At 43.8% G+C, this 24,901-nt stretch overlaps 2 protein-coding genes and 1 long non-coding RNA gene across 6 annotated transcripts in view; 2 read left to right on the forward strand and 1 right to left on the reverse strand.

Moving 5' to 3' along the window:
- LOC137316335 (NACHT, LRR and PYD domains-containing protein 3-like) overlaps window positions 1-24,901 on the forward strand; it is a 302,370-nt gene that overhangs the window by 129,876 nt on the left and 147,593 nt on the right. The window lies entirely within an intron of this gene.
- Window positions 87-21,158, forward strand: LOC137316365 (uncharacterized). Its single transcript, XR_010961538.1, has 3 exons — window positions 87-213; window positions 11,417-11,529; window positions 20,900-21,158. It is a non-coding gene; the product is annotated as an uncharacterized lncRNA (long non-coding RNA).
- LOC137316364 (NACHT, LRR and PYD domains-containing protein 12-like) overlaps window positions 1,180-24,901 on the reverse strand; it is a 46,290-nt gene continuing 22,568 nt past the window's right edge. The window contains exons 3-16 of one of the 4 annotated variants that reach the window (XM_067980436.1): window positions 20,938-21,104; window positions 20,386-20,509; window positions 18,151-18,246; window positions 12,942-13,108; window positions 12,454-12,625; window positions 12,283-12,348; window positions 6,125-7,862; window positions 4,514-4,600; window positions 4,187-4,357; window positions 3,853-4,023; window positions 3,530-3,700; window positions 3,207-3,377; window positions 2,898-3,065; window positions 1,180-2,725 (exon numbers count right to left, since the gene is read on the reverse strand). In XM_067980436.1, the coding sequence (XP_067836537.1) occupies window positions 2,638-2,725; window positions 2,898-3,065; window positions 3,207-3,377; window positions 3,530-3,700; window positions 3,853-4,023; window positions 4,187-4,357; window positions 4,514-4,600; window positions 6,125-7,862; window positions 12,283-12,348; window positions 12,454-12,625; window positions 12,942-13,108; window positions 18,151-18,166 (3,186 nt within the window). In that variant the 5' untranslated portion in view covers window positions 18,167-18,246; window positions 20,386-20,509; window positions 20,938-21,104 and the 3' untranslated portion in view covers window positions 1,180-2,637. Of the gene's footprint in view, window positions 2,726-2,897; window positions 3,066-3,206; window positions 3,378-3,529; window positions 3,701-3,852; window positions 4,024-4,186; window positions 4,358-4,513; window positions 4,601-6,124; window positions 7,863-12,282; window positions 12,349-12,453; window positions 12,626-12,941; window positions 13,109-18,150; window positions 18,247-20,385; window positions 20,510-20,937; window positions 21,855-23,646; window positions 24,511-24,901 lie in introns of those variants that run through there. The other 3 variants (XM_067980434.1, XM_067980433.1, XM_067980435.1) reach the window with 3 other exon arrangements.

Below are 24,901 nucleotides of genomic sequence, written 5' to 3' on the forward strand. Positions count from 1 at the left end.
CCGCCGTACTTGCCACTGTTTTTATCCAATATGGCCGCCGAAATTTCCGCCATTTGTCCAAGATGTCGCCTTGCTGGCCGTCTGTAGTTGTTGTTCTGGTCGTGTTCCAAATCTAAAGGCTGCCACTCTTTGATCACACTGGGGTGCCCATTGCCTCCCTGACAGGGGAACGGCCGAGACCTCCTCCAAAGGCTGCATCCAAGTAGGGCCCAAGTGAGTTCAATCTGTTTATTGCCCTGGGGTTTAATTTCCTCTCTGGGCCCTGGTTTTGGGGCCTCGGTTTAACATGTTCCTGTTCGATTGTGACCGTTGTGAATTAATCAGGTTAAAGTAGCCCGGCCTGCAATGTTATACAAACACGTTAATCCAGTGTGAGACAAACAGGGGCCGAGAGGAGAATAACATCGGAAAATGAACTCCTGTACGGGCTTCGAGGGTTTGTTATAATTTCAAAATGATGCTTGTGTTTCGGGGAGATGGAACAACTTTGAGGGGACAGAGCGGCCATTTGAGGTGTTTTGATGGAGTAAATGAGGAGAAACTGTTTCCAGTGGCAGAGGGTCGGTAACCAGAGGACACAGATTCAAAATAATTATCAGAAGAGCCAGAGGTGAGATGAGGAAGGATTATTTTTTATGCAGCGAGTTGTAATGATCTGCAATTCACTGCCTGAAAGGGAGGTGGAAGCAGATTCAATAGTAACTTTCAAAAGGGAATTAGATAATTACTGGAAAAGGAAAAGTGTGTTGGCCACGAGGAAATATCAGGGTAATGGGACTATCTGGATGGCTTTTTAAAAGAGCCGACACCGGCACGATGGGCCGAATGTCTTCCTTTTGTGATCGATCATTCTGTGATTTTGCAGCGGGTCCACGTCGGCCATTTTGGGGCAGGTGTCTGGCGGCCATTTTGCGTTGCATGTCGGCAGGCCATTTTGTGGGGTCCCTGCTGAGTTCTTTGGCTCACAGTCCATCTCATCATTTTGTGTAAACAGCACATCCAGCCTCCCGAATAAGACTCCCCCGCCGTCCGCCCCGCTCACACACACACGTTTCACTCGACCAAACAGTCACGTCTGCGATGCCTCTTGGAGGAGGAGGGATGTAATTTCAAGGATCCCTTAGTCAATATTTTAAAACACGAACACCATTAAGAAAAATAACGCGGTCAGGCCTGAGCTGAAGTAAGCGGTGGAGTTTTATTAAAACAGCACACAAACAACAACTTACATTTATATTGCACCTTTATAGTAGTAAAACGTCACAGGGCGCATCACAGGAGCGAATCCTGTGACACCGAGCCACACAAGGAGGTATTCGGACAGATGACCAAAAGCTTGGGCAAAGAGGTAGGTTTTAAGAAGGCTTTTAAAGGAGGAGAGAGAGGCGGAGAGGTTTAGGGAGGGAATTCCAGAGATTAGGGCCGAGACGGCTAAAGGTACGACCGCCAATGGTGGAGCAAAGGGAGTGTGGGATGTACAAGAGGCCAAAATTGGAGGATCACAGAGGTTTTGGAGGGTTGCAGGGATACTTGTTACTGAGTCCGACTCCTCACTGGGGGGGACTTACACTGTACAGAGGGACACTTGTTGCACTGGAAACTTCTCGTTTGATCATTCACCCAGTGTCCCACTGCAGCCCAGACTGAGCCCCACCCTGGGCCCTTCCTGTCTGTACATTGATCCAGTGTCCCACTGAAGCCCAGACTGAGCCCCAACCTGGGCCCTTCCTGTCTGTACATTGACCCAGTGTCTCACTGCAGTCCAGACTAAGCCCCACCCTGGTCTCTTCCTGTCTGTACCTTGACCCCGTGTCTCACTGCAGCCCAGACTGAGCCCCACCCTAGGCCCTTCCTGTCTGTATATTGACCCAGTGTCCCACTGCACCCCAGACTGAGCCCCACCCTGGGCCCTTCCTGTCTGTACATTTATCCAGTGTCCCACTACAGCCCAGACTGAGCCCCACCCTGGGCCCTTCCTGTCAGTACATTGACACAGTGCCCCACTGCAGCCCAGACTGAGCCCCACCCTGGGCCCTTCCTGTCTGTACATTGACCCAGTGTCCCACTTCAGCCCAGACTGAGCCCCACCCTGGGACCTTCCTGTCTGTACATTGACCCAGTGTCCCACTGCAGCCCAGACTGTGCCCCACTCTGGGCACTTCCTGTCTGTACATTGACCCAGTTTCCCACTGCAGCCTAGACTGAGCCCCACCCTGGGCCCTTCCTGTCTGTACATTGACCCAGTGTCCCACTGCAGCCCAGACTGAGCCCCACCCTGGGCCCTTCCTGTCTGTCCATTGACCCAGTGTCCCATTGGTGACCATCCAGCCCCGGATATCCGGCAGAATCAGCGCTGTGGGACCGGGTGACTGAGTCTCGTGACCCTGTCGCTGGGCCTCTGACGTCACAATGGGAGACGACGCTCGCTCAGCTCGAGCTGGAAACCGTTCAAGGGCCGTTCGGATTTCAACCTGGAGCACGGCCCGTTAAAGGGGAGGGACAGAGAATCGGCCGAAATGTCCAGTTAATGAGACCAGGACTGGTTATAAATTGAAATGTTCATATAATGAGACCAGTAATGGTTATAAATTGAAATGTTCATAGAATGAGACCAGGAATGGTTATAAATTGAAATGTTCACACTCCCACTTTCAGTCCGGGTCTGGATTCCCGCAGTGACTTCAGCTGATTCTTTCCGTTTGAACCGAACTGATTCCCCCCCAGCCTGAAACAGATTAAAGATTTAACAGGAAATAAACAGATTGAACAACAGTGTAAACAACAGGGAGACTGGGGTTAATATTTCAATAATAATTACAGACAAATATTACCCATAAAAGGGACTGAATCCCAGTGATATTTTATTTATTGCATTAAACATTCACACAAACACTCACCAGATCCGCTCCAGACTCCTGCAGGTCAGTATAAGGGAGCGGAGAGTGGGGATAGATCGGTCTGTGAAGGAGTTTAATCCCAGGTTCAGACCCGTCAATGACCGGTTTGTACTGAGAGCGGAGCCGAGATCCTCGGTACAAGAATCTGAGAGACCGACATTGTACAGACTGGGGATCAGAGAGAGAGAAATAACAGGAATCAGGGTGAATTCCCAGTATTTATTTGTATTATTATTGCTGATACTGATATTAATATACAGTGTTAGACATTCAGTTATTATAAACACAATCTCACAGTCTGATACTTACCCGAGTGTCTGTATTTTACAGTCCGGGTTCCTCAGAGCCGCAGACAGTAGTTTCACTCCTGAATCTCCCAGTTTATTATTACCCAGGTCCAGAACCATCAGTGACCGGTTTGTAATGAGAGCGGAGACGAAATCCTCGGTACAAGAATCTGTAAGATCGTTATCACATAACCTGGAGATCAGAGAGAGAGGAGAGAGGGGGAGACAGAGGAATCAGAGTAAATTCCCAGTGTTTATTGAATTATTATTACTTGCACTGACATTAATGTACAGTGTTAGACATCCAGTTATTATAAACACAATCTCACACAGTCTGATACTTACCGCAGTTCCTGTATTTTACAGTCCGGGTTCCTCAGAGCCGCAGACAATAGTTTCACTCCTGAATCTCCCAGTTTATTATCACTCAGGTCCAGACCCGTCAGTGACCGGTTTGTACTGAGAGCGGAGGAGAGAACGTCGGTACAAGAAACTGTGAGATCGTTATCACATAACCTGGTGATCACAAAGAGAGGAGAGAGAGAGAAATGGAGGAATCAGAGTCAATTCCCAGTGTTTTTTGTAGTATTATATCTTATACTGATATTAATGTACCGTGTTCGACATCCAGTTATTATGAACACAATCTCACACAGTCTGATACTTACCCCAGTTCCTGTATTTTCCAGTCCGGGTTCCTCAGAGCCGCAGACAGCAGTTTCACTCCTGAATCTCCCAGTTTATTATTACTCAGGTCCAGAACCGTCAGTGACCGGTTTGTACTGAGAGCGGAGACGAGATCCTCGGTACAAGAAATTGTGAGATCGTTAGCGCGTAACCTGGAGATCAGCGAGAGAGAAAAAGAGAGAGACGAGCAGAGATAATAGAAATCAGAGTAAATCCCAAGTATTTATTTGTATTATTATTACTTATACTGACATTAATGTACAGTGTTAGACATCCAGTTATTATAAATACAATCTCACACAATCTGATACTTACTCCAGTTCCTGTATTTTACAGTCCGGGTTCCTCAGAGCCGCAGACAGTAGTTTCACTCCTGAATCTCCCAGTTTATTATAACCCAGGTCCAGAACCGTCAGTGACCGGTTTGTACTGAGAGCGGAGGAGAGATCCTCGGTACAAGAAGCTGTGAGATCATTATCACATAACCTGGAGATCAGAGAGAGGAGAGAGACGAGCAGAGATAATAGAAATCAGAGTAAATTTCCAGTATTTATATGTATTATTATTACTTATACTGACATTAATGTACCGTGTTAGACATCCAGTTATTATAAACACAATCTCACACAGTCTGATACTTACTCCAGTTTCTGTATTTCACAGTCCGGGTTCCTCAGAGCCGCAGACAGTAGTTTCATTCCTGAATCTCCCAGTTCATTTCTCCCCAGTCTAAACACAAACAGACAGAGAGTGAGAAACAAACTGAATCCAATCCCCAATCTCACAATTTCTCTCTGATATTACAGGAAACACTGAAAAATCTTCAGGAAATTAATAACCAGATTTCCCTGTCACTGACAATGAATCTCATTCTGTCCAACGATCCATGTATTCAGCCATTGTCAGTAAATGTATTTACTAAATAAAGTGCTGACTGTGTGAAACCTTTAAATGTCCCTCAGTTCGGTCTCATTCCCTGATGATCAGAATCACCCTCCTGGAGGTCAGTGACCGGTCCCGTCATGTTTGGGGAAACTTTCTGCTGTTTCTCAAATCCGAGATTTTATGGGAATGGGGCGATTTTCACTTAATTAAATGATAAAGCGGTGATTACCTGTACTTTATGTAGTATTATATTAATCTATATAATATCTCGGGGTTAGGGATATATTGTGAAACGGCGTGAACTGCTGGTGCAAAATCCGTCCCCCAGGATTTTATGTAACAAGGAAAGTTTATTCTGTCCTGTTACAAGTTTTAAATGTCCCTGTACTCCTAGTTTATCGGGGAGGGGAGTCTCTCACTTTATTCCCATTAAACTGTCTCTACATTTATTTCAGGTGTAACGGGCCCGACAGTTTTTGGGGAATTTTCTGAAGTTCCCTCCTCGAGCGGGGCCTCACACACGTAACAGATTACGAGTAATTCCCGGGTTCACTGCTCCTGGTTAACCCAGGAGCCTCCCACTGTGTGTGAGGCCCCACCGCTGACCGGTGTGTGTCTGTACTCATGGACTTTCAAAACCTGTTAGATTGGAAGCTTTTTACCGGCAGATTTTAGTTCCCAAATCCCACTGAAGTGTCGGCCTGGATTAATGAGCGAGGGGCCTGAATCCACGACATTCTGACTCAGAGGCACGAGTGCTGCCAGCTGGGTGAAGAGATGATGGATGTATTGGAGAGTGTGAAGGGCTGTGTCATTGATGAGTTAAGATAACGGACCGACGTCCTGCGGGGATAGCTCAGCCCACCCACTGGCGGTTGACTGCCCGAAAGCTGTGTTTTGCTCTTTGTTACTAAATGTTTGGTGTTTCTGCTTCCCTCTCCCACACACGATCACAGTCCGGTGACTGTTACTTGTCCACACACCTCGGTAAGAGGGTGGGATGCCCAGACACACAGACTACGTGTAAGTAACAGTGAGAAGGAGCCTCTTCAATGGACGTATCTCAGGCAGTGAGAAAAACAGCAATAAATATCATTTATTACAATTAAATTATCAGACTCTTTCAGTGACCTGTATTTACTGATCCGATAAAGACTGTAAAATCCCGACTTGATCACAAGGATCCATTTTAGATTCTCCAGTCCTCAGGGAATTACTAACCGATCCTCTTATCATTTGTCATATTTGTGTTGAATCTGCTTCTCTCTGGTTTAACTGAACTGTTTGTTTCCCTTCATTACGGAGCAACAATACAATCCGTGACTGTTCTACAATTGGCCGAACAGTAAGAGACAAATAAACAGTTACCTCAACACCTGACATTTGTGCAGTACGGATCTCAGCCGCTGGAGTCCTTCACACAGAATGAAGCAGTTCTCCAGATCGAGGACTTTTATTGTGTCACAGAGTCCAATGACATGAGACAGCACCGCACAGTCAATCGGAGTCAGTCCCAATTCCTTAAATGTAAGTGTTTCCACAGATCCCACTGTTACCCGAGCCAGTGTTTGATTCTGAGACTCAAACAGGTAGTGGAATGTGTTCAGGAGGTCCCTTTTACCAGTTTCACTCGCTATGTTTCCAATCTGGACTTCAACCTTCTCCTTCACCCAGTCAATCACTCCGCAGATTGTTTGATGAAGAAATGGACCGAGAAACTCCTCCAGGGGCCGAGCTGACTGTGAGGAGGAGAGACCAACAACAAAACGGAGAAATATCTCAAATCGCCCATCTTCCTTGCTGTGGGCTTCAGTGAGGAGTTTCCGGATGTCCCCTGGATCTGGAGTCAGGAATTGTGCGAGTGCGGCTACAAACTCTTGGATTGTGAGGTGCGGGAATGTGTAAACCACACTCTGGGCAGAATCATCTCTCTCCAAAAGTTCCATCATGAACCCAGACAGGAACTGGGAAGGTTGCAGATTGTACTTGATCAAATCTCCATTTCTAAACACAATCTTCTTCTCGGAGACTCCTGTGAAGGCCATTTCACCGATCTTCAGTAACACATCACGGGGGGATTCAATCTCTCGGCCATGGTTTTTCAGAATGTTGTAAATATAGTAGGAATATAGTTGGGTGATGGTCTTGGGAACTCGCTGCTGTTTCCTGTCTCTTTGTGTGAAGAAGGGACCCAGTGACAGACCGAGGATCCAGCAGTAGGAAGGGTTGTAACACATGGTGTACAGGAGCTCGTTCTCCTCCACATGTTTGAAAACAGCTGCTGCCACCACCTGATCTTCAAAATACTTGTTGAAATATTCCTTCCGTTCTTCACCAACAAATCCCAGGATTTCAGCCCAGACACTGATCTCAGCCTTTTCCAATAAATGTAATGCAGTGGGGCGGCTGGTCACTAGCACTGAACATCCTGGGAGCAGCTTGTGCTGTATTAAACTGTACACAATGTCAGACACTTCACACTGGTCTTCAGGATCTGTGCACATGTACTGACTTTCTGTATTTCTCCGTTTGTCAGCAAAATCGATGCTGTCCTTGAATTCATCTAAACCATCGAATATAAACAGTAATCTCTCTGGGTTCTTCCAGAGCTCTCCCAGAATATTCACAAAGTAAGGATACAGATCCAGGATCAGATTTCTCAGGTTTATTCTACAGTTAATAGCGTTCAAATCCCGGAATTTAAAACTGAACAGAAATTGAAAGTGTGGGTATATTTTCCCAGTGGCCCAGTCATAAACAATCTTTTGTACCATTGTTGTTTTTCCAATCCCCGCGACTCCACTCACTGCTGCTGAACTCCCTGATTTGGATTTTCTCCTGGAAAAACTGCTCTGGAACAATTGATCAGTTCGGATTTTTTCCAGTTCTCTCCGGAGATGTTTCTCTCTCCACTCTTCGTGGTCTCGGCCTCTTGCCAGCAGTTCATGTTCTACAAGTGTCCGATCTCGAACAGTAGAAATGACCGTTAGCTCAGTGTATAGAGTGACCAGCTGGAAAATCTTAACCTTCTCCTTTATTAGGATCGTGTTCACTCTCAGTGTTTCAGTTTGGACCCGGAGTGTTTCCTTGTGTTTCTGTTGAACATCTTCAATTAGAACAGACAGAAAGTGGTTCTTAATGTTAGTTGTATTGACATAAAAAAAACGTTCTCAATATCACTTTACTATTCAGTAAAATGTTCCGAGAGTTAATTCACAGCTTCAATAGAGGTGCGAGCAGGAAATTAATCTCAGTTACTGAAAATCTCGCTTGAAATTGAACAACGGCAGAGACAAGTTTCAAATCCTCACTTGATTGTAATATTTATTGAACATGGAGATTTCTATGAAGGTGATATTTTCCGTCCAATGGTTAATACTGTCAGCCCTGCCCTGTACTACAGAAATCTCATTGCAAATCATCACATCGTCCTGGTTATACGAAAATGGAGGTTCTAATTTTCATTTGGAGAGGCAGGGAATGATTAGGAACAGTCAGCATGGTTTTGTGAGAGGAAAATCATGTCTCACGAATTTGATTGAGTTTTTTGAAGGGGTAACTAAGAAGATAGATGAGGGCTGTGCAGTAGACGTGGTCTACATGGACTTCAGCAAAGCCTTTGACAAGGTACCCCATGGTAGGTTGTTACATAAGTTTAAATCTCACGGGATCCAAGGTGAGGTAGCCAATTGGATACAAGATTGGCTTGAAGACAGAAGACAGAGGGTGGGTGTAGAGGGTTGTTATCAAACTGGAGGCCTGTGACCAGCGGTGTGCCTCAGGGATCGGTGCTGGGTCCGCTTATATTTGTTATTTATATTAATGATTTGGATGAGAATTTAGGAGGCATGGTTAGTAAGTTTGCAGATGACACCAAGATTGGTGGCATTGTGGACAGTGAAGAAGGTTATCTAGGATTGCAACGGGATCTTGATAAATTGGGCCAGTGGACCGATGATTGGCAGATGGAGTTTAATTTAGATAAATGTGAGGTGATGCATTTTGGTAGATCGAATCGGGCCAGGACCTACTCCGTTAATGGTAGAGCGTTGGGGAGAGTTATAGAACAAAGAGATCTAGGAGTACAGGTTCATAGCTCCTTGAAAGTGGAGTCACAGGTGTATAGGATGGTGAAGAAGGCATTCGGCATGCTTGGTTTCATTGGTCAGAACATTGAATACAGGAGTTGGGATGTCTTGTTGAAGTTGTACAAGACATTAGTAAGGCCACACTTGGAAAGTTGTGTACAGTTCTGGTCACCCTATTATAGAAAGGATATTATTAAACTAGAAAGAGTGCAGATCAGATTTACTAGGATGCTACCGGGACTTGATGGTTTGACTTATAGGGAGAGATTAGATAGACTGGGACTTTTTTCCCTGGAGATAAGGAGGTTAAGGGGTGATCTTATTGAAGTCTATAAAATAATGAGGGGCATCGATAAGGTCGATAGTCAAAATCTTTTCCCAAAGGTAGGGGAGTCTATAACGAGGGGGCATAGATTTAAGGTGAGAGGGGAGAGATACAAAAGGATCCAGAGGGGCAATTTTTTCACTCAAAGGGTGGTGAGTGTCTGGAACGAGCTGCCAGAGGCAGTAGTAGAGGCGGGTACAATTTTGTCTTTTAAAAAGCATTTGGACAGTTACATGGGTAAGATGGGTATAGAGGGATATGGGCCAAGTGCAGGCAATTGGGACTAGCTTAGTGGTATAAACTGGGCGACATGGACATGTTGGGCCGAAGGGCCTGTTTCCATGTTGTAACTTCTGTGATTCTATGATTCTGTAATGTATCAATCTATGAAACTCTCAGTGTTGCTGACCTTTTGTGGAAGTGGGAAATACGGTTTTGGGATAGGGACAGAATGTGAATGGACAGAAGTCCCAATATTATTGTATCAGACCTCGGGAAGGTTATCTGGGATATTGTGGGCACTGTGAGAGGGACAGACTGTGAATGGACCGAAGTTCCACTGTTATTGTATCAGACCTGGGGCAGGTTATCTGGGATATTGTGGGCATTGGGAGAGGGACAGATTCTGAATGGACAGGAGTTCCACTGTAATTGTATCAGACCTCGGGCAGTTTATCTGGGGTGTTGTTTGCACTGGGAGAGGTACAGACTGAGTAGTTAAATTCTTATTGTTTCAGGACTCGGGTATGTTATCTGAAGTATTACCTGCACTTCTATAGTCACCTGTTGACAGATAAAGGTCACTGCCATTCTGAAGGTACAGAGGGGAATCAGAAAGATGATGTAAGGTATTAGGAATTTAGATCTAGAAAATGGTGAGAGGGTATCATGTGTTTTGTTTGTGCAAGAGACTTCGGTATTGAAATGTTTCAATGTTGCAATATTAGTAAGGATACAAGAACATAAGAAACAGGAGCAGGAGTAGAACATACGGACCCTCGAGCCTGCTGCGCCATTCATTTAGATCATGGCTGATCTACCTCAAATCCACTTTCCCGCCGTATCACATATCCATTGATTCCCTTGGTGTCCAAAAAATATGTCGATCTGATTCTTGAATATACACATCGGAAACAGGAAACAGGCTCAATCAACAAAATAATTAATATCGGAGAAGGGAAGTCAGGGTAATTTTCTCACCCAAAGGGTAAGAGGGTAGTGACCTATTACCAACGAAGGACACTAAAGGGTCAGTGTAAGTGGGGTGACGAGATAATTGAACGTGTTTCTGTGAATACACTGAGAGGAGCGGTAGTTTGAGTCATCTCTCTAACAGGGACAGTCTTATTTGCGCCAAATGACCTTTTCCTGTCCCTCATCATTCTCCTGTTTTATTTTGTCTCGGAAATTGCGAATAATTTTGCAGCAGTTTTGCACCTACATTGAATGTGTTTTTAGAATAGTCCTGTCATATCACCGATTAGAATTAGAATTAGGACTACTGCCCACATCACTCCGTGTAATGTTAGAGTAGTGATCATTCACAGTTCATTTCAACTGTTCTCACAATAATTAAACTCCGTTGTTTCATTTTCGTCTGAATTTCCAACAATGCAGGTTTGGGAAATTACAAATCTGTTTCCATTAGTCATTCCATTAGGTCTAAAAAGACCCTGAGATAAAGGACCATTCTGTGAGTAGAATAAGTTCTATCTTGCACTGCCATCAGTCATTCCATTGGGTTCAAAAAAGACCCTGAGTCAAAGGACTATTCCTTGAGTAGAATAAGTTCTCTCTTTCACTGTAATCAGTCATTCCATTGGGTTCAAAAAAGACCCTGAGTCAAAGGACTATTCCTTGAGCAGAATAAGTTCTCTCTTTCACTGCCATCAGTCATTCCATTGGGTCTAAAAAGACCCCTGAGTTAAAGGACTATTCCTTGAGTAGAATAAGTTCTCTTTTTCACTGTAATCAGTCATTCCATTGGGTTCAAAAAAGACCCTGAGTCAAAGGACTATTCCTTGAGTAGAATATGTTCTCTCTTTCACTGCCATTAGGAAGCCAGCTCAAAACTTCCTAATTACCCTGAACATTGTCTTTCCCTCACATTTCTCCACGGATTAATGATCTATTGTGTGAACATCTGCGCATCTTCTCAGATCAGACCGAACACTTTGATGTCTCATTCTGTGCTGTGAAATGAAATCATTTTTAATGTTTTGCATTTCTCCACCAATTTCCCGACAGTTGATGGTGGTTCAGATATCTCGGGGAGCAGGTGACCCACAGCATCCGTCTCAAGGCACTGCTCTTTACTTGTGAGTCCAGAATGTCATGGCGGCATTTAGGTATCCTGCCAGGTGTGTATGCGGATTTCACAGTGTATCAGGAACTGCCAGGTGTGTATGGAGATTCATAGTGTCTCAGGATCGGGCCAGGTGTGTATGGGGATTCACAGTGTCTCAGGATCCTGCCAGATGTGTATGGGGATTCACAATGTATCAGTATCCTGCCAGGTGTGTGTGGGGATTCACAGTGTATCAGGATCCTGCCAGGTGTGCATGGGGATTCACTGTGTCTCAGGATCCTGCCAGATGTGTATGGGGATTCACAGTGTATCAGTATCCTGCCAGGTGTGTATGGGGATTCACAATGTATCAGGATCCTGCCAGGTGTGTATGGGGATTCACAGTGTATCAGTATCCTGCCAGGTGTGTATGGGGATTCACAGTGTATCAGGATCCTCCCAGGTGTGTATGGGGATTCACAGTGTATCAGGATCCTGCCAGGTGTGCATGGGGATTCACAGTGTATCAGGATCCTGCCAGGTGTGTATGGGGATTTCAAAAGTGACAACGATCAGCAGCTGGATAAAGTGAAATAATGCAACCTCCACATATTTATGGATAATTCAGAAATCTTATGATCTGTAATTTGAATCTATTCAGAATAGTTGAGTATTAATGACAAATCTGAACGAGCTTAATTTCTGTTTCCCAGCCCTTGAATTTCTGATTCCCAGATTGTGACAATCTCTAATAAATGACAACAGTCAAACATTCTTATTCTCAGAAGTGAAATAAACAGTTTGAAATCCCTATTTCACCACTTACCTTTCAGGTGATTGGGTATTTCATATAAACCTCGTCCGATGTTCATATAATCAAATGGATCAGGACCTGTTTAAATCAATGAGCTTTCATGAAATCTGATCTGTGTAATATTATAGTAAATTCTGTAGTGTTTCAATCTGAAATTGAATTCAGTGTGTGATTTTACCGTACCAATTTCCTGCATCTCTTTAAGTATTTTGTCCAACTTTGGTACCGCATGGTGCATTTTCACAAAGGATTCCCACATCACCCTTCGGGCCCGAGAGCCTTTCTCCATCACCAGATTTAGGAGAAGTTTGGAACTGTCCGCCCTGTTTCCCTTCTCCACAAGATCAACGACTTTCTGTAAAGAATAATAATTAATATATTGGTCCCTCCTTTTCCCAGTCCCACAAAAACTGTTTCCATTTTGTTTTCAGACAACAGAAGAGTTATTCCCGAACCGTTCCCCTGCCCTTTATACAGATACTGATCGATCCGCTGGGTATTTTCACCTTTTCCTATCATTGTTTCAGATTCACTGTATTTTCAGTTTGTTCCATTTCTTTCCTATTTGCCCTGTTTCTGTTCACTCACATTCTATAATTCAAAGATCTGATATCATTTTAGTTCTGTGATATTTAAATAATCCAAACTTATTCTGTGTCCCTCCCACTTACCCGATGTTCCTGTCCACTGAAATGCCTCTCGTACGTTAACAACGAGCTGACTCCGTCCACCCCTTCTTCAATCGCCTGTTCTAGTCTGTCCCGGTAGAATTTCGTCAACTGGAACAGTTGGTAATGGTCGCACTTTGTCAGGAACTCAGTGATTGCAGTGTTCGGATCTGTGAACAAAAATGGAGAAAACTAAACACATTATCGACTTTCTATCCGGGCGGCTACATTTCCTCTTACACCAAACGGATGAAGCCTCCTGTGAGTCACATTATGGAATACCTTCTGAAAACCCATATACACCAACTGTGCTACATCCCATCGACCTGTATGGTCACCTCTCAACAAAGCTGTATTAAATTTGTCAAATACGGCTTGTCTGCAGCGAATAAGTTCCATCCTCCCCTCATCATCCCCTGTATCTCTAAATATTCACTAATTCGACCAAGAATTACAGATTCGAGGAGTTTGCCCACTACTGACGGAGACTAATTGGTCTCCACTTACCCGTTGACCCTCTCTCCCTATTTTAACAGAGACATTACTTGGGCTCCTTCAGTCCACTTGGATATTTTTAATAACAAACGAGGATTGAGAAATTATGGTCAGAGTCCCTCCTCTCTCCTCTCTAACTTCCTTTAACAGCCTCGGGTGTGTTATCTCTGGGCCCAGTGATTTAGTCACCTCGGCGATGTTTCTCAGATCCAAATCCTTCTCTAACTATGGTCCCACATCCTCCTCCAGTGCACCAACATTTTCACTGCCTCCATCATTTTTAGAAATTGAAGGAAATAATTTTTATCTCCCCAAACCTTCATCCTCAACTAGTTTCCCCCACTTCCCCCTCTATCTAACCTCCACTGATTGCTGGCCTGCAAAACCCACCGAGAATTGTGCTATTTCCCTTCCTATTACTTAACTGTGTACATATGGATTCGATCTTATCACAGCTCCCTGGAACAGCCTTATTTTCTACACCTCTCCTCCTCTCCATCCCTCTGTTCTCCTTTAAGACTCTCCTTAAAACCTACCTCTTTGACCAAGCTTTTGGTCTCCCGTCCTCATATCTCCTTATTTGACTCAGTGACAAATTTTGTTTGATAATCGCTCCTGTTACACACACTGCGTCGTTTTACCACATTGAATTTGCGACATAAATGCAATTTGTTATTGTTCCAGCTCTGTCATTGAACCTTTATTAATACTGGCGACCAGAGGTATTTTTCTCTCCCGACAAAATGTTATAACCAGGAGCATTTCGCTCTGAGCCCTGTGTAAACTTAGGCCCTGTCTTACAGATACCAGATCACATCTGTCATGTTTCTGATTTTCCGAATGTGTTTGGAATGATTTTTCGTTTCACAGACATAATAAACAATCCAAACTCCGAATTTTGAAATATTGACCCATTCTCGTTTCTTGTTTTTTTAAATACCAAGTGACTTTCTCTCTCAATATTTCAAAATCTCCTTCCTTTTTAACTACTAATAACTTTTCACTATTTCATAAATCTTCTGTTCTGTTACAACAGTTCTATAAATTCCACTCTCTTGTCTCAGATCCGGATATTTCCCACCCTCTAGTCATATCAGCTGAAACCCTCCCAATGCACCATTCACCCAGTCTGTAAAACCATTGTTCCTCGGTTCAGACCGTGACCGTCACTTCCCTTCTCCCTGAACTCACTCTAGTCCCCAAGACCGTGAACCCTTCCCTCCTGCTCCATTCACCCAGTCTGTAAAACCATTGTTGGTCGGTTCAGACCGTCACCGTTCCTTCCCTTCTCCCTGAACTCACTCTACTCCCCGAGACCATGAACCCTTCCCTCCTGCTCCAGCCCTGCAGTCACAAATTGACCTGCCTCATATTTCACTCAATCAGCGGCCCAGTGCAAAACTATCCGGAGATCACCACCTGGAGGCGTTGTTTTTTTAATCTACTGCCTTAATATTCCCTCTATAAATGTGTATCTATCAGTTTTATTGGTCCCGACCACGACTACTCACTGCTCTCCTTTCGTTCCCAGAGATGGCCCCATACGTTCGAGGTTGTTCTTCACTTTGACACCAGGAAGGTAACTTACCATTCGGGACCTGCTCAGGACTGCAGAAGAGTCTCTCCATTCCCCTGACTATAGAGTCTCCCACCACTATCGCTCTCCTATTCCTGTGTCCCACCTGCCTCTCACCGCCGCCCCTCTCCGGGTGTCCCCCTGCTCCCTAGTCTCACATTGTTACTCATGAAGACCATCCTCTGAGTCACTGTCTCTATCCACCTTATAGTCGCTAACCCCTATTATTAAGGAGGTTCAAGCAGGGCACGTAGAAAATTTCAATGCAATCAGGCAACGTTAACACGGTTTTGTGAAAGGGAAATCGAGTTTGACGAATTTATTAGAGTTCTTTGAGGAAGTAACAAGCAACATAGATGACGGGGATCCTGTGGACGTGGTGTACTTGGATTTCCAGATGGCTTTTGACAAGGTGCCACATTAAATGCTGCAACACAAAATAAGAGCTCATGGTGTGGGGGGTAACATATTAGCATGGATAAAGCATTGGTCAGCTAAAAGGAAACAGAGAGGAGGCATAAATGGGTCATTTTCAGGTTGGCGAGATGCAACGAGTGGAGTGCCACAGGGATCAGTGCATGGGCCTTAACTATTTAAAATCTATATCAATGACTTGGATGAAGCGACCGAATGTATGGTTGCTAAATTTGTTGATGTCACAAACAATAGGTAGGAAAGTAAGTTGTGAAGAGGACATAAGGAGTCTGCAAAGGGATACAGATAGGTTAAGTGAGTGGGCAAAAATTTGGCAGATGGAGTATAATGTGGGAAAATGTGAACTTGTCCACTTTGGCAAGAGGAATAGAAAAGCAGTATGTTATGTACATGGAGAGAGATTGCAGAAGTCTGAGGTACAGAGGGATCTGGATGTTCCAGTACATGAATCACAAAAAGTTAGTAGGCAGGTACAGCAATTGGTTAGGAAGGCAAATGGAATATCGTCATTTATTGCAAGGGGAATGGGATATAAAAGTAGGGATGTTTTGCTCCAGTTGTACAGGGCATTGGTGAGACCACAACTGGAGTACTGTGTGCAGTTTTGGTCGCCTTATTGAAGAAAGGACATAATTGCTTTGGAGGCGGTTCAGAGAAGGTTCACTCAACTGATTCCTGGGATGAGGGTATTATGTTGTGAGTAAAAGTTGGACAAGTTGGGCCTGTATACAGTGGAGTTTAGAAGAATGAGAGGTGATCTTTTTGAAACATAGCGGATCCTGAGGGGACCAGAAGGGGGAGAAGTTGAGGGGATGTTTGACCTTGTGGGAGAGACGAGAACTAGGGACCACAGTTTAAAATAAGGAATCGCCCATTTAATACGGAGATGATGACAATTTTTTTTCTCTCAGAGGGTCGTGAGTCCGTGGAACTCGCTTCATAAGAACATAAGAACATAAGAAATAGGAGCAGGAGTAGGCCAATCGGCCCCTCGAGCCTCCTCCGCCATTCAATAAGATCATGGCTGATCTGATCCTAATCTCAAATTTAAATTCATGTCCAATTTCCTGCCCGCTCCCTGTAACCCCAAATTCCCTTTACTTCTAGGAAACTGTCTATTTCTGTTTTAAATTTATTTAATGATGTAGCTTCCACAGCTTCCTTGGGCAGCAAATTCCACAGACCTACCACCCTCTGAGTGAAGAAGTTTCCCCTCATCTCAGTTTTGAAAGAGCAGCCCCTTATTCTAAGGTTATGCCCCCTAGTTCTAGTTTCACCGATCCTTGGGAACATCCTTACCCCATCCACCCGATCAAGCCCCTTCACAATCTTACATGTTTCAATAAGATCGCCTCTCATTCTTCTGAACTCCAATGAGCAGAGGCCCAATCTACTCAACCTCTCCTCATATGTCCACCTACTCATCCCCGGGATTAACCTAGTGAACCTTCTATGTACTGCCTCGAGAGCAACTATGTCTTTCCTTAAGTATGGACAGTAAAACTATATGCAGTATTCCAGGTGCAGTCTCACCAATACCTTATTTCACTGCAGCAATACCTCCCTGTTTTTATATTCTATCCCCCTAGCAATAAAAGTCAACATTCCGTTGGCCTTCTTGATCACCTGCTGCACCTGCATACTAACTTTTTGATTTTCTTGCACTAGGACCCCCAGATCCCTTTGCACTGCAGTACTTTCCAGTTTCTCGCCATTAAGATAATAACTTGCTCTCTGATTTTTACTGCCAAAGTGCATAATCTCACATTTTCCAATATTGTATTGCATCTGCCAAATCTCCGCCCACTCACCCAGCCTGTCGATATCCCCTTGTAGGTTTTTATGTCCTCCTCACTCTCTACTTTCCCTCCCATCTTTGTATCATCTGCAAACTTTGATATGTTACACTCGGTCCCCTCCGCCAAATCATTAATATAGATTGTAAAGAGTTGGGGACCCAGCACCAACCCCTGTGGAACACTACTGGCTACTGGTTGCCAGTCCGAGAATGAACCATTTATCCCAACTCTCTGCTTCCTGTTAGATAACCAATCCTCTACCCATGCCAGAATATTACCCCCAATCCAGTGATTCTTTATCTTGAGCAATAATCTTTTATGTGGCATCTTGTCGAATGCCTTCTGTAAGTCTAAATACACTACGTCCACTGGTTGCCCTTTATCCACCCTGTACGTTATGTCCTCAAAGAACTCAAGCAAATTTGTCAGACATGACTTCCCCTTCATAAAGCCATGCTGACTTTGTACTATTAAATTATTTTTATCCAGAGAGCGGTGGAGGCAGGGTTGGCGAATATTTTTAAGGCTGAGTTCGACAGTTTTCTGATTAACAAGCGAGTCAAAGTTTAGAGCAGGTAGACGGGAAAGTCGGTTTGAGGTCACAATCAGATCAGCAATGATCTTATCAAATGGCAGAGCAGTGTCGATGGGCCGAATGGCCTTCTCCTGCTCTTAATTCATATGTTCGCATGTTCGTATGTAACACCAGGTATCTATTGGACAGTTCCAGTACTCAGGAGATCCGTCCAGCTGTTCCTGCAATGTCCTTCTAGATGGTCACTCACTTCCCTCTAGCTACTCCGTGTCTGTGCTGTTACCTCTTCCTGTGTGAGCTGCAGATTCCTGCTCGTAATCTGAACCCTTTGTCAGGACAGAAATAATATTTCAAAGAATTTTCTGAACCTACCTGTTTCCATTCTCATTCTTGTTGAAGATGTTGGATCTTCTCCCCTGTTTGAACCATCAGCAATTGTGGTGACAGACGTTCCCAGATTCTGTTGCTCTGTAATAAATATAATATTAATAGGAGGGTTAGACAGAAATATTAAAATTTGCAGGAGAACGTTGCCTTGTTAAACATGATATCAAGTCCTTCCTCCCCCATCAGTACAACAGCTGTTAGCTCTGGGCTCGAGCATTTGCCAAGTGTTATGATCAACACTCCACATCAGAAGTGACACAGACAGCTGCCCAGTGAAATCCAGTGAGTCCCACTAATCTCCACAACCCAGTTCCAGACGGGCTCCTGTCGGCAGAGATTCTGCAATGGGAGGGCCGATTGGTGAGATTAACTCACAGTACATGCCAGCAATAACTTTATTCCTGAGGTAGTGAATATTCTGGAAGGAAATCTGGATGAATTGATGAATTCAATGACCCTTCACTCGGTTTTAGACAGTCTGGGGCAATTGGATTATTTTTACTCACAGATTTACATGAAATATTTTGGATTTGTTGAATTTTGATATTAATTTCAGGTATCTTTATGATACCAAGCACATATACAATATATAGCTGGGTGTGATTCGTCTGGTCTCTATCGGCAGTGACAGTGTCCGTGTGTTCATGGAGAAGTGTCCTGGTTGATGCCTCTATTAGAATGTAATTACCACATTCCTCACGGTGTCAGCAAAATTATTACTGAGCACTGAAGGAGGTGAGGAGATTTACCACTGTTCTACTATTAACACTAATGAGAACTGTAGGAGGTGAGGAGAATTTCCCACTGTTCTAATATTAACATGAATGGGCACTGTAGGAGGTGAGGAGATTTACCACTGTTCTAATATTAACACTAATGAGCACTGTAGGAGGTGAGGAGATTTACCACTGTTCTAATATTAACACTAATGAGCACTGTCGGAGGTGAGGAGATTTACCACTGTTCTAATATTAACACTAATGAGCACTGTAGGAGGTGAGGAGATTTACCACTGTTCTAATATTAACACTAATGAGCACTGCAGGAGGTGAGGAGATTTAGCACTGTTCTAATATTAACACTAATGAGCACGGATGGAGGTGAGGAGATTTACCACTGTTCTAATATTAACACTAATGAGCACTGCAGGAGGTGAGGAGATTTAGCACTGTTCTAAAATTAACACTAATGAGCACGGATGGAGGTGAGGAGATTTACCTCTGTTCGAATATTAACACTAATGAGTACTGTAGGAGGAAAGGTGATTTACCACTGTTCCAATATTATCACTAATGAGCACTGTAGAAGGTGAGGAGATTTACCACTGTTCTAATATTAACAGTAATGAGCACTGTAGGAGGTGAGGAGATTTACTACTTTTCTATTATTAACAGTAATGAGCACTGTAGGAGGTGAGGAGATTTACTACTGTTCTAATATTAACACTAATGAGAACTGTAGGAGGTGAGGAGATTTACCACTGTTCTAATATTAACACTGATGAACACTCTTGGATGTGAGGAGATTTACCACTGTTGCAATATTAACGCTAATGAGCACAGTAGGAGGAGAGGAGATTTCCCACTGTCACAAAATTAAAACTAATGAGCAGTGTTGGTGGTGAGCAGATTTACCACTGTTCGAATATTAACACTAATGAGCACTGTAGGAGGTGAGGAGATTTACCACTGTTCTAATATTAACACTAATGAGCCCTGTATGAGGTGAGGAGATTTACCACTGTTCTAATATTAACAGTAATGAACACTGTAGGAGGTGAGGAGATTTACCACTGTTCTAATATTAAAACTAATGAGCCCTGTAGATGGTGAGGAGATTTACCACTGTTCTAATATTAACACTAATGAGCCCTGTATGAGGTGAGGAGATTTACCACTGTTCTAATATTAACAGTAATGAACACTGTAGGAGGTGAGGAGATTTACCACTGTTCTAATATTAACACTAATGAGCACTGTAGGAGGTGAGGAGATTTACCACTGTTCTAATATTAACACTAATGAGCACTGTAGGAGGTGAGGAGATTTACCACTATCCTAATATTAACACTAATGAGCACTGTCGGAGGTGAGGTGATTTCCCACTATTCTAATATTAACACTAATGTATAACTTGTGAATGTCTAACTTTAAACATTCAGGTTTTGCACAGTATTTATTTACAGAATGTCGTCAGGGAATTTACAATCTCAATAAACACCATAAATATTCAAGTGGTAGATTTGACTGCTGTTATCCAATCACGTGTGTGTCTCGCTGTGGTGCGTGTGTCTCACGAACGTGCGTCCAATCGAACTATCAGTTAGTGTCCTTTCCTTTCCCCACTGTGGAAATGTAAAAGTGAATAAGTTACGGATCAGTAATTTCTCCAAACTGTAGTTGAAGTTATTCTCCGGCATTAATTTATAACCACGTTTGGGACTTTGTAAAATTGAGTTACCGCTGTTTCCCTTACAATGACACTAATATAATAAACACACAACAGCAACAACTTGCATTGCCACAGAGCCTTTAACATTGAAAAAAAGATCCCAAGGCGTTTCACAGAAGCCGAATCAGACAGAAAATGGTCAAAATTCTGGTAAAAGAAATGGGTTTTAGGATGGTCTTTATTCTGACACAACCCACAAAATAATCAAATGGAAGAAATTTTACAAATCTTTATTTTAAAAATGAGATTTAAACATCATTTTATCACCAATTCATATTTACAGGAGCAGTGTTTATCTGAGTCAATGGGACTTTCTCTTACCTTTCTCCCCAGTCGATCTATGGAAGCTCTTTGAATCGGAAGTGTTCTCTCTGGTTGCTGCTCTCACAATCCTGTGCTGATTCACCTGCTTTTGTTCCTCAGTCTACAATCCCTGTTTACTTCCAGCTGTGGACTTTTCTCAATCACTCCGTCATTCACCGGGCGATCTAATTATGACAGGGCAGAAAATGAGTCCAATATTGACGATGTGAACTGGAATGTAATCTACATTTTTCCTCCAATGTTTAATTGGAACAAAAGTAATTTAAACTTAAACAATTAAAAAACTACAAATATTTGATTGAATAAACACAATGTTTGATTAACTCTGTTCTCACATTCCATGTCTCTTTACCACCCCGACCCCAATATGTGATCGTTTCATTCTCCTGCCCCAGTTAGAGACAATTCCTTCTCCACGCCCCGCCCCTGTTTTTAGAATCACGTTTGGTATTTTTGAATCAGTGACCATTCCTTTATATTTTCTGGCTGAACTCCATCCAGGGGCGAGACCCCCAGTTTCCAAGTGTATTTTAGTGGCATCATCGACAAACAGGGAGAGTTGATGGGGCAATATCCTCAGGGATATGGTTCTACCCACAGAAGGCATCTGTACTGCCACAACACCGTGACTGGGAAGTGTGACTATTGTAGTGAGTTCACTTCACTGAATATTTACAAAACACAACATAACATGGGACTGATTTATCACAAAAAGAAGAGATTTCCCTTGCTGTGAGTGTTACTGTTTCGTGTGGACACTCCGATGAGTATAAGTCCTATTAACAACTGTGGACCGGGTTTCTGACCGTCTTGAATTGACAGTTCCTGACTCAGAGGCTGGATGTGTCTCCAGTTAGCTGCAAATTCAAAAGTTCTGGCATGTGGGGATTGGAACGTTTGTAACTACAAGTGAGACATTTTAATTAGAATATTTAACCATCAAATAGATATTAACTGTAATAACAACACCTCAGTGTGGGAATGTGGTGGGAAATTTGACCATATTTAAGAGAACAAGAGAAAATAGAAGCTCTCAGCAATTAACTTGTTTCTATTTTGCTATAAATAGTCATTGATGTACACAACTGGACGATAGATTATAACTCATTCTCATGCCTGTAATAAAATATCTCTGATTAGATAAAATCAGGATCAGTAACTGAATGATTTGAAGTAGAATGTGTGAACAAATATGGCCCACTCTTGGTTTTAGGATAAATAAAATCACTATCCCCAAAAATATCAGTAGTTGAATGGGGAATTGGTGTTGAAAGATTTATCGGGGCCACTGTCCAATCACAATGGATATGATCGAAGGACTCACACTTTACGTGGGGGGGGGGGGCACGGTGTCACCAAACGATGACATTGTACCGTGTCTGATGCAACGGGGTGGGGAGGGCACTTTGTCACCACAGGATGGCAGTGTACCGTATATGGCACAAGGGAGCTGGGAGGGCACCGTGTCACCACAGGATGGCAATTTACCGTTCCTTACACAAGGGGCTGGGCAGGCACTCGAGGCTACCGACCACAAAAGATGGCAATGTACCATATGAGATAGAGAGGAGGCGTGCGTATATCAGTCAGTGATTCTTTGTGTGTTTGATAGCGAGAGATAGGGGAAGTGAATGTGTGTCTATATCAGTGAGTGAATCTCAATGTTTGTGTGTACATGAGAGAGAGGGAGAGTGAAACAGATTTTATCAGTGGGCAACTGAGGATTGTGCGAGTATGAGAGAGAGACAATGGATGCCTCTGTCTAACTGTGAGACTCTGAATGTGTGTTTATGTGAGGGGGCCAGATACATAGTGCATCAGTGAACAACTGAGTGGGTGTGTGTGTGAGAGAGAGAGACAGAGAGAGAAAGAGAGAGAGAGAGAGAGAGAGAGGATGTGTCTGTATATCTGAGTGACTCTGAGCAGGTGTGTGTCTAAGTGACGGAGGGAGACACATTGTGTATCAGTGAGGGACTGACTGAGTGTTTGTGTATGTCAGAGGCAGAGAGAGAGAGAGAGAAAATAGCTCTGCATATCTGAATGACTCTGAGTGAGTGTGTGTGTGAGAGAGGGAGACAGAGGATGCCTCTGTATATAAGTGAGTGACTGACTGTGTGTATTTTCTGTTGGGGGAGAAGCGGCAGGATGATGAAATATAACCTTTAACTATCAACCACTTCTAAGATCTTACACAGACCGGTATTTAACAAGTTAAATTGCCAGAAGACACGTGTCCATATCAAACGTTCAATCAGACACAGCAAGGGCAGACGACATGCAAAGTGCAAAAACCTCTTGCTCTTATAGATTAAAAGTTGGAGGAAGTGAGTTCCCACAAACGGAAACCGTTCAGCTCTGTCTCTGCAAGTTTCAGCATTTTGCTGTTACTTTGTGTCACTCAGGGGCAGACATTTTGAGACTCACTCAGTACCCCCTTCAGTTAGATTTTTTTAGCAGAGGTTTATTCAATCCCATTAGTTCTGATTAAAGTAGCTCTGGGTTTCAATTCGACCCGAACATCCACCTGAGAATAATGGGGTCACCCGCATTTGGTGTTGATTAATTCTCTGCATTCGGTTTTATCGTTAATTCTGATCACCATCTGGTTTCCACCCAGAACCGTGTGTGTGACGAGATCTGCACTTAATGTAGAAATGTGTTTCCTTCTATATCATCCCCCACTCTCAGACATTCTCAGTCACTCACCCAATTCGTCCTTTGAAAAGACTGAAGCGACATGTGATCTGGTCCGCACGGGTCCTGTCGCCAGTCAGGACTTGATACCTAAGGATTAGGCTGATCTCCCCGCCATGTTCTCCCCAGTGAAGACTCTGGTACTCGTGGATTCGGTTGATCTCCCCGCCTTGCTCTTCCTGTCCCCAGTGAAGACTCTGATACTCTGGGATTCAGCTGATCTCCCCGCCTTGCTCTTCCTGTCCCCAGTCAGGACCCTGGTACTCGTGGATTCGGCTGATCTCCCCGCCTTGCTCTCCCTGTCCCCGATCAGGACTCTGCTACTCGGGGATTCGGCTGATCTCCCCGCCTTGCTCTCTCTGTCCCCAGTGAAGACTCTGGTACTCGGGGATTCGCCTGATCTCCCCGCCTTGCTCTCCCTGTCCCCAGTCAGGACTCTGATACTCGGGGATTCGGCTGATCTCCCCGCCTTGCTCTCTGCTCGACACAATTTGGGTGGAGCGCTCCAGGAAGTGTCAGCGCACACCAATATCGCTGTCACCTCTTCCGCTAAATGTTACTGACATATAAAGTTCGTGTGGGGCATAACCCGAAACCTCGCGTTGCCTTTACTCTTCCTACCAGCTAATTCACGTGGGTTTGATGTGAGTTAAGTTTCGTATTAAGTGCTCAAATGATGTAAGTGCTTCGATTAAAAATCCCCCCATTGATTTGAATCAAACAAAACAGAAGGAGACCATTCGGCCCCTGGTGTCTGTGTTGGTTCTTTGAAAGAGCTATCCATTTAATCACACTCCCCTGCACTTTCCCAATGGTCCTGCAACCTTTCTCCTTTCTCCTTTACAAGTATTGATCCAATTCCTTTTTGAAAGTTCACCGTGAGCGACTGGACAGACAGACCATCCGTTATACACAGAGATATTGGGGTAGATTTTAAACACGAATCTGCTTCCACCTCCCTTTCAGGCATTGGGTTCCAGATCAGAACAATTCGCTGCGTGAAGATTATTCGACTCATCTCTCCCCTCCCCCGCTGGATTTTTCCAATTCTCATCAATCTGCGTCCTCTGGTTACCGACCCTCCTGCCAGTGGAAACGGTTTCCCCCGATCCACCCGATCAAAACTCCTCGATTAAATCTGCGACAAGTAGAGCAACCCAAGCTTTGAAGTCCCTGGGCCAGACGCAGAAAATTGCAGGATATTCGCTGGAAGTTAATTTTATTGAAGTCAATCGAAGCAGCTCAGTGATGTGCGAATTCTGAGCAG

This window comes from Heptranchias perlo, unplaced genomic scaffold (assembly GCF_035084215.1).
Source record: "Heptranchias perlo isolate sHepPer1 unplaced genomic scaffold, sHepPer1.hap1 HAP1_SCAFFOLD_59, whole genome shotgun sequence".
Taxonomy (NCBI): domain Eukaryota; kingdom Metazoa; phylum Chordata; class Chondrichthyes; order Hexanchiformes; family Hexanchidae; genus Heptranchias; species Heptranchias perlo.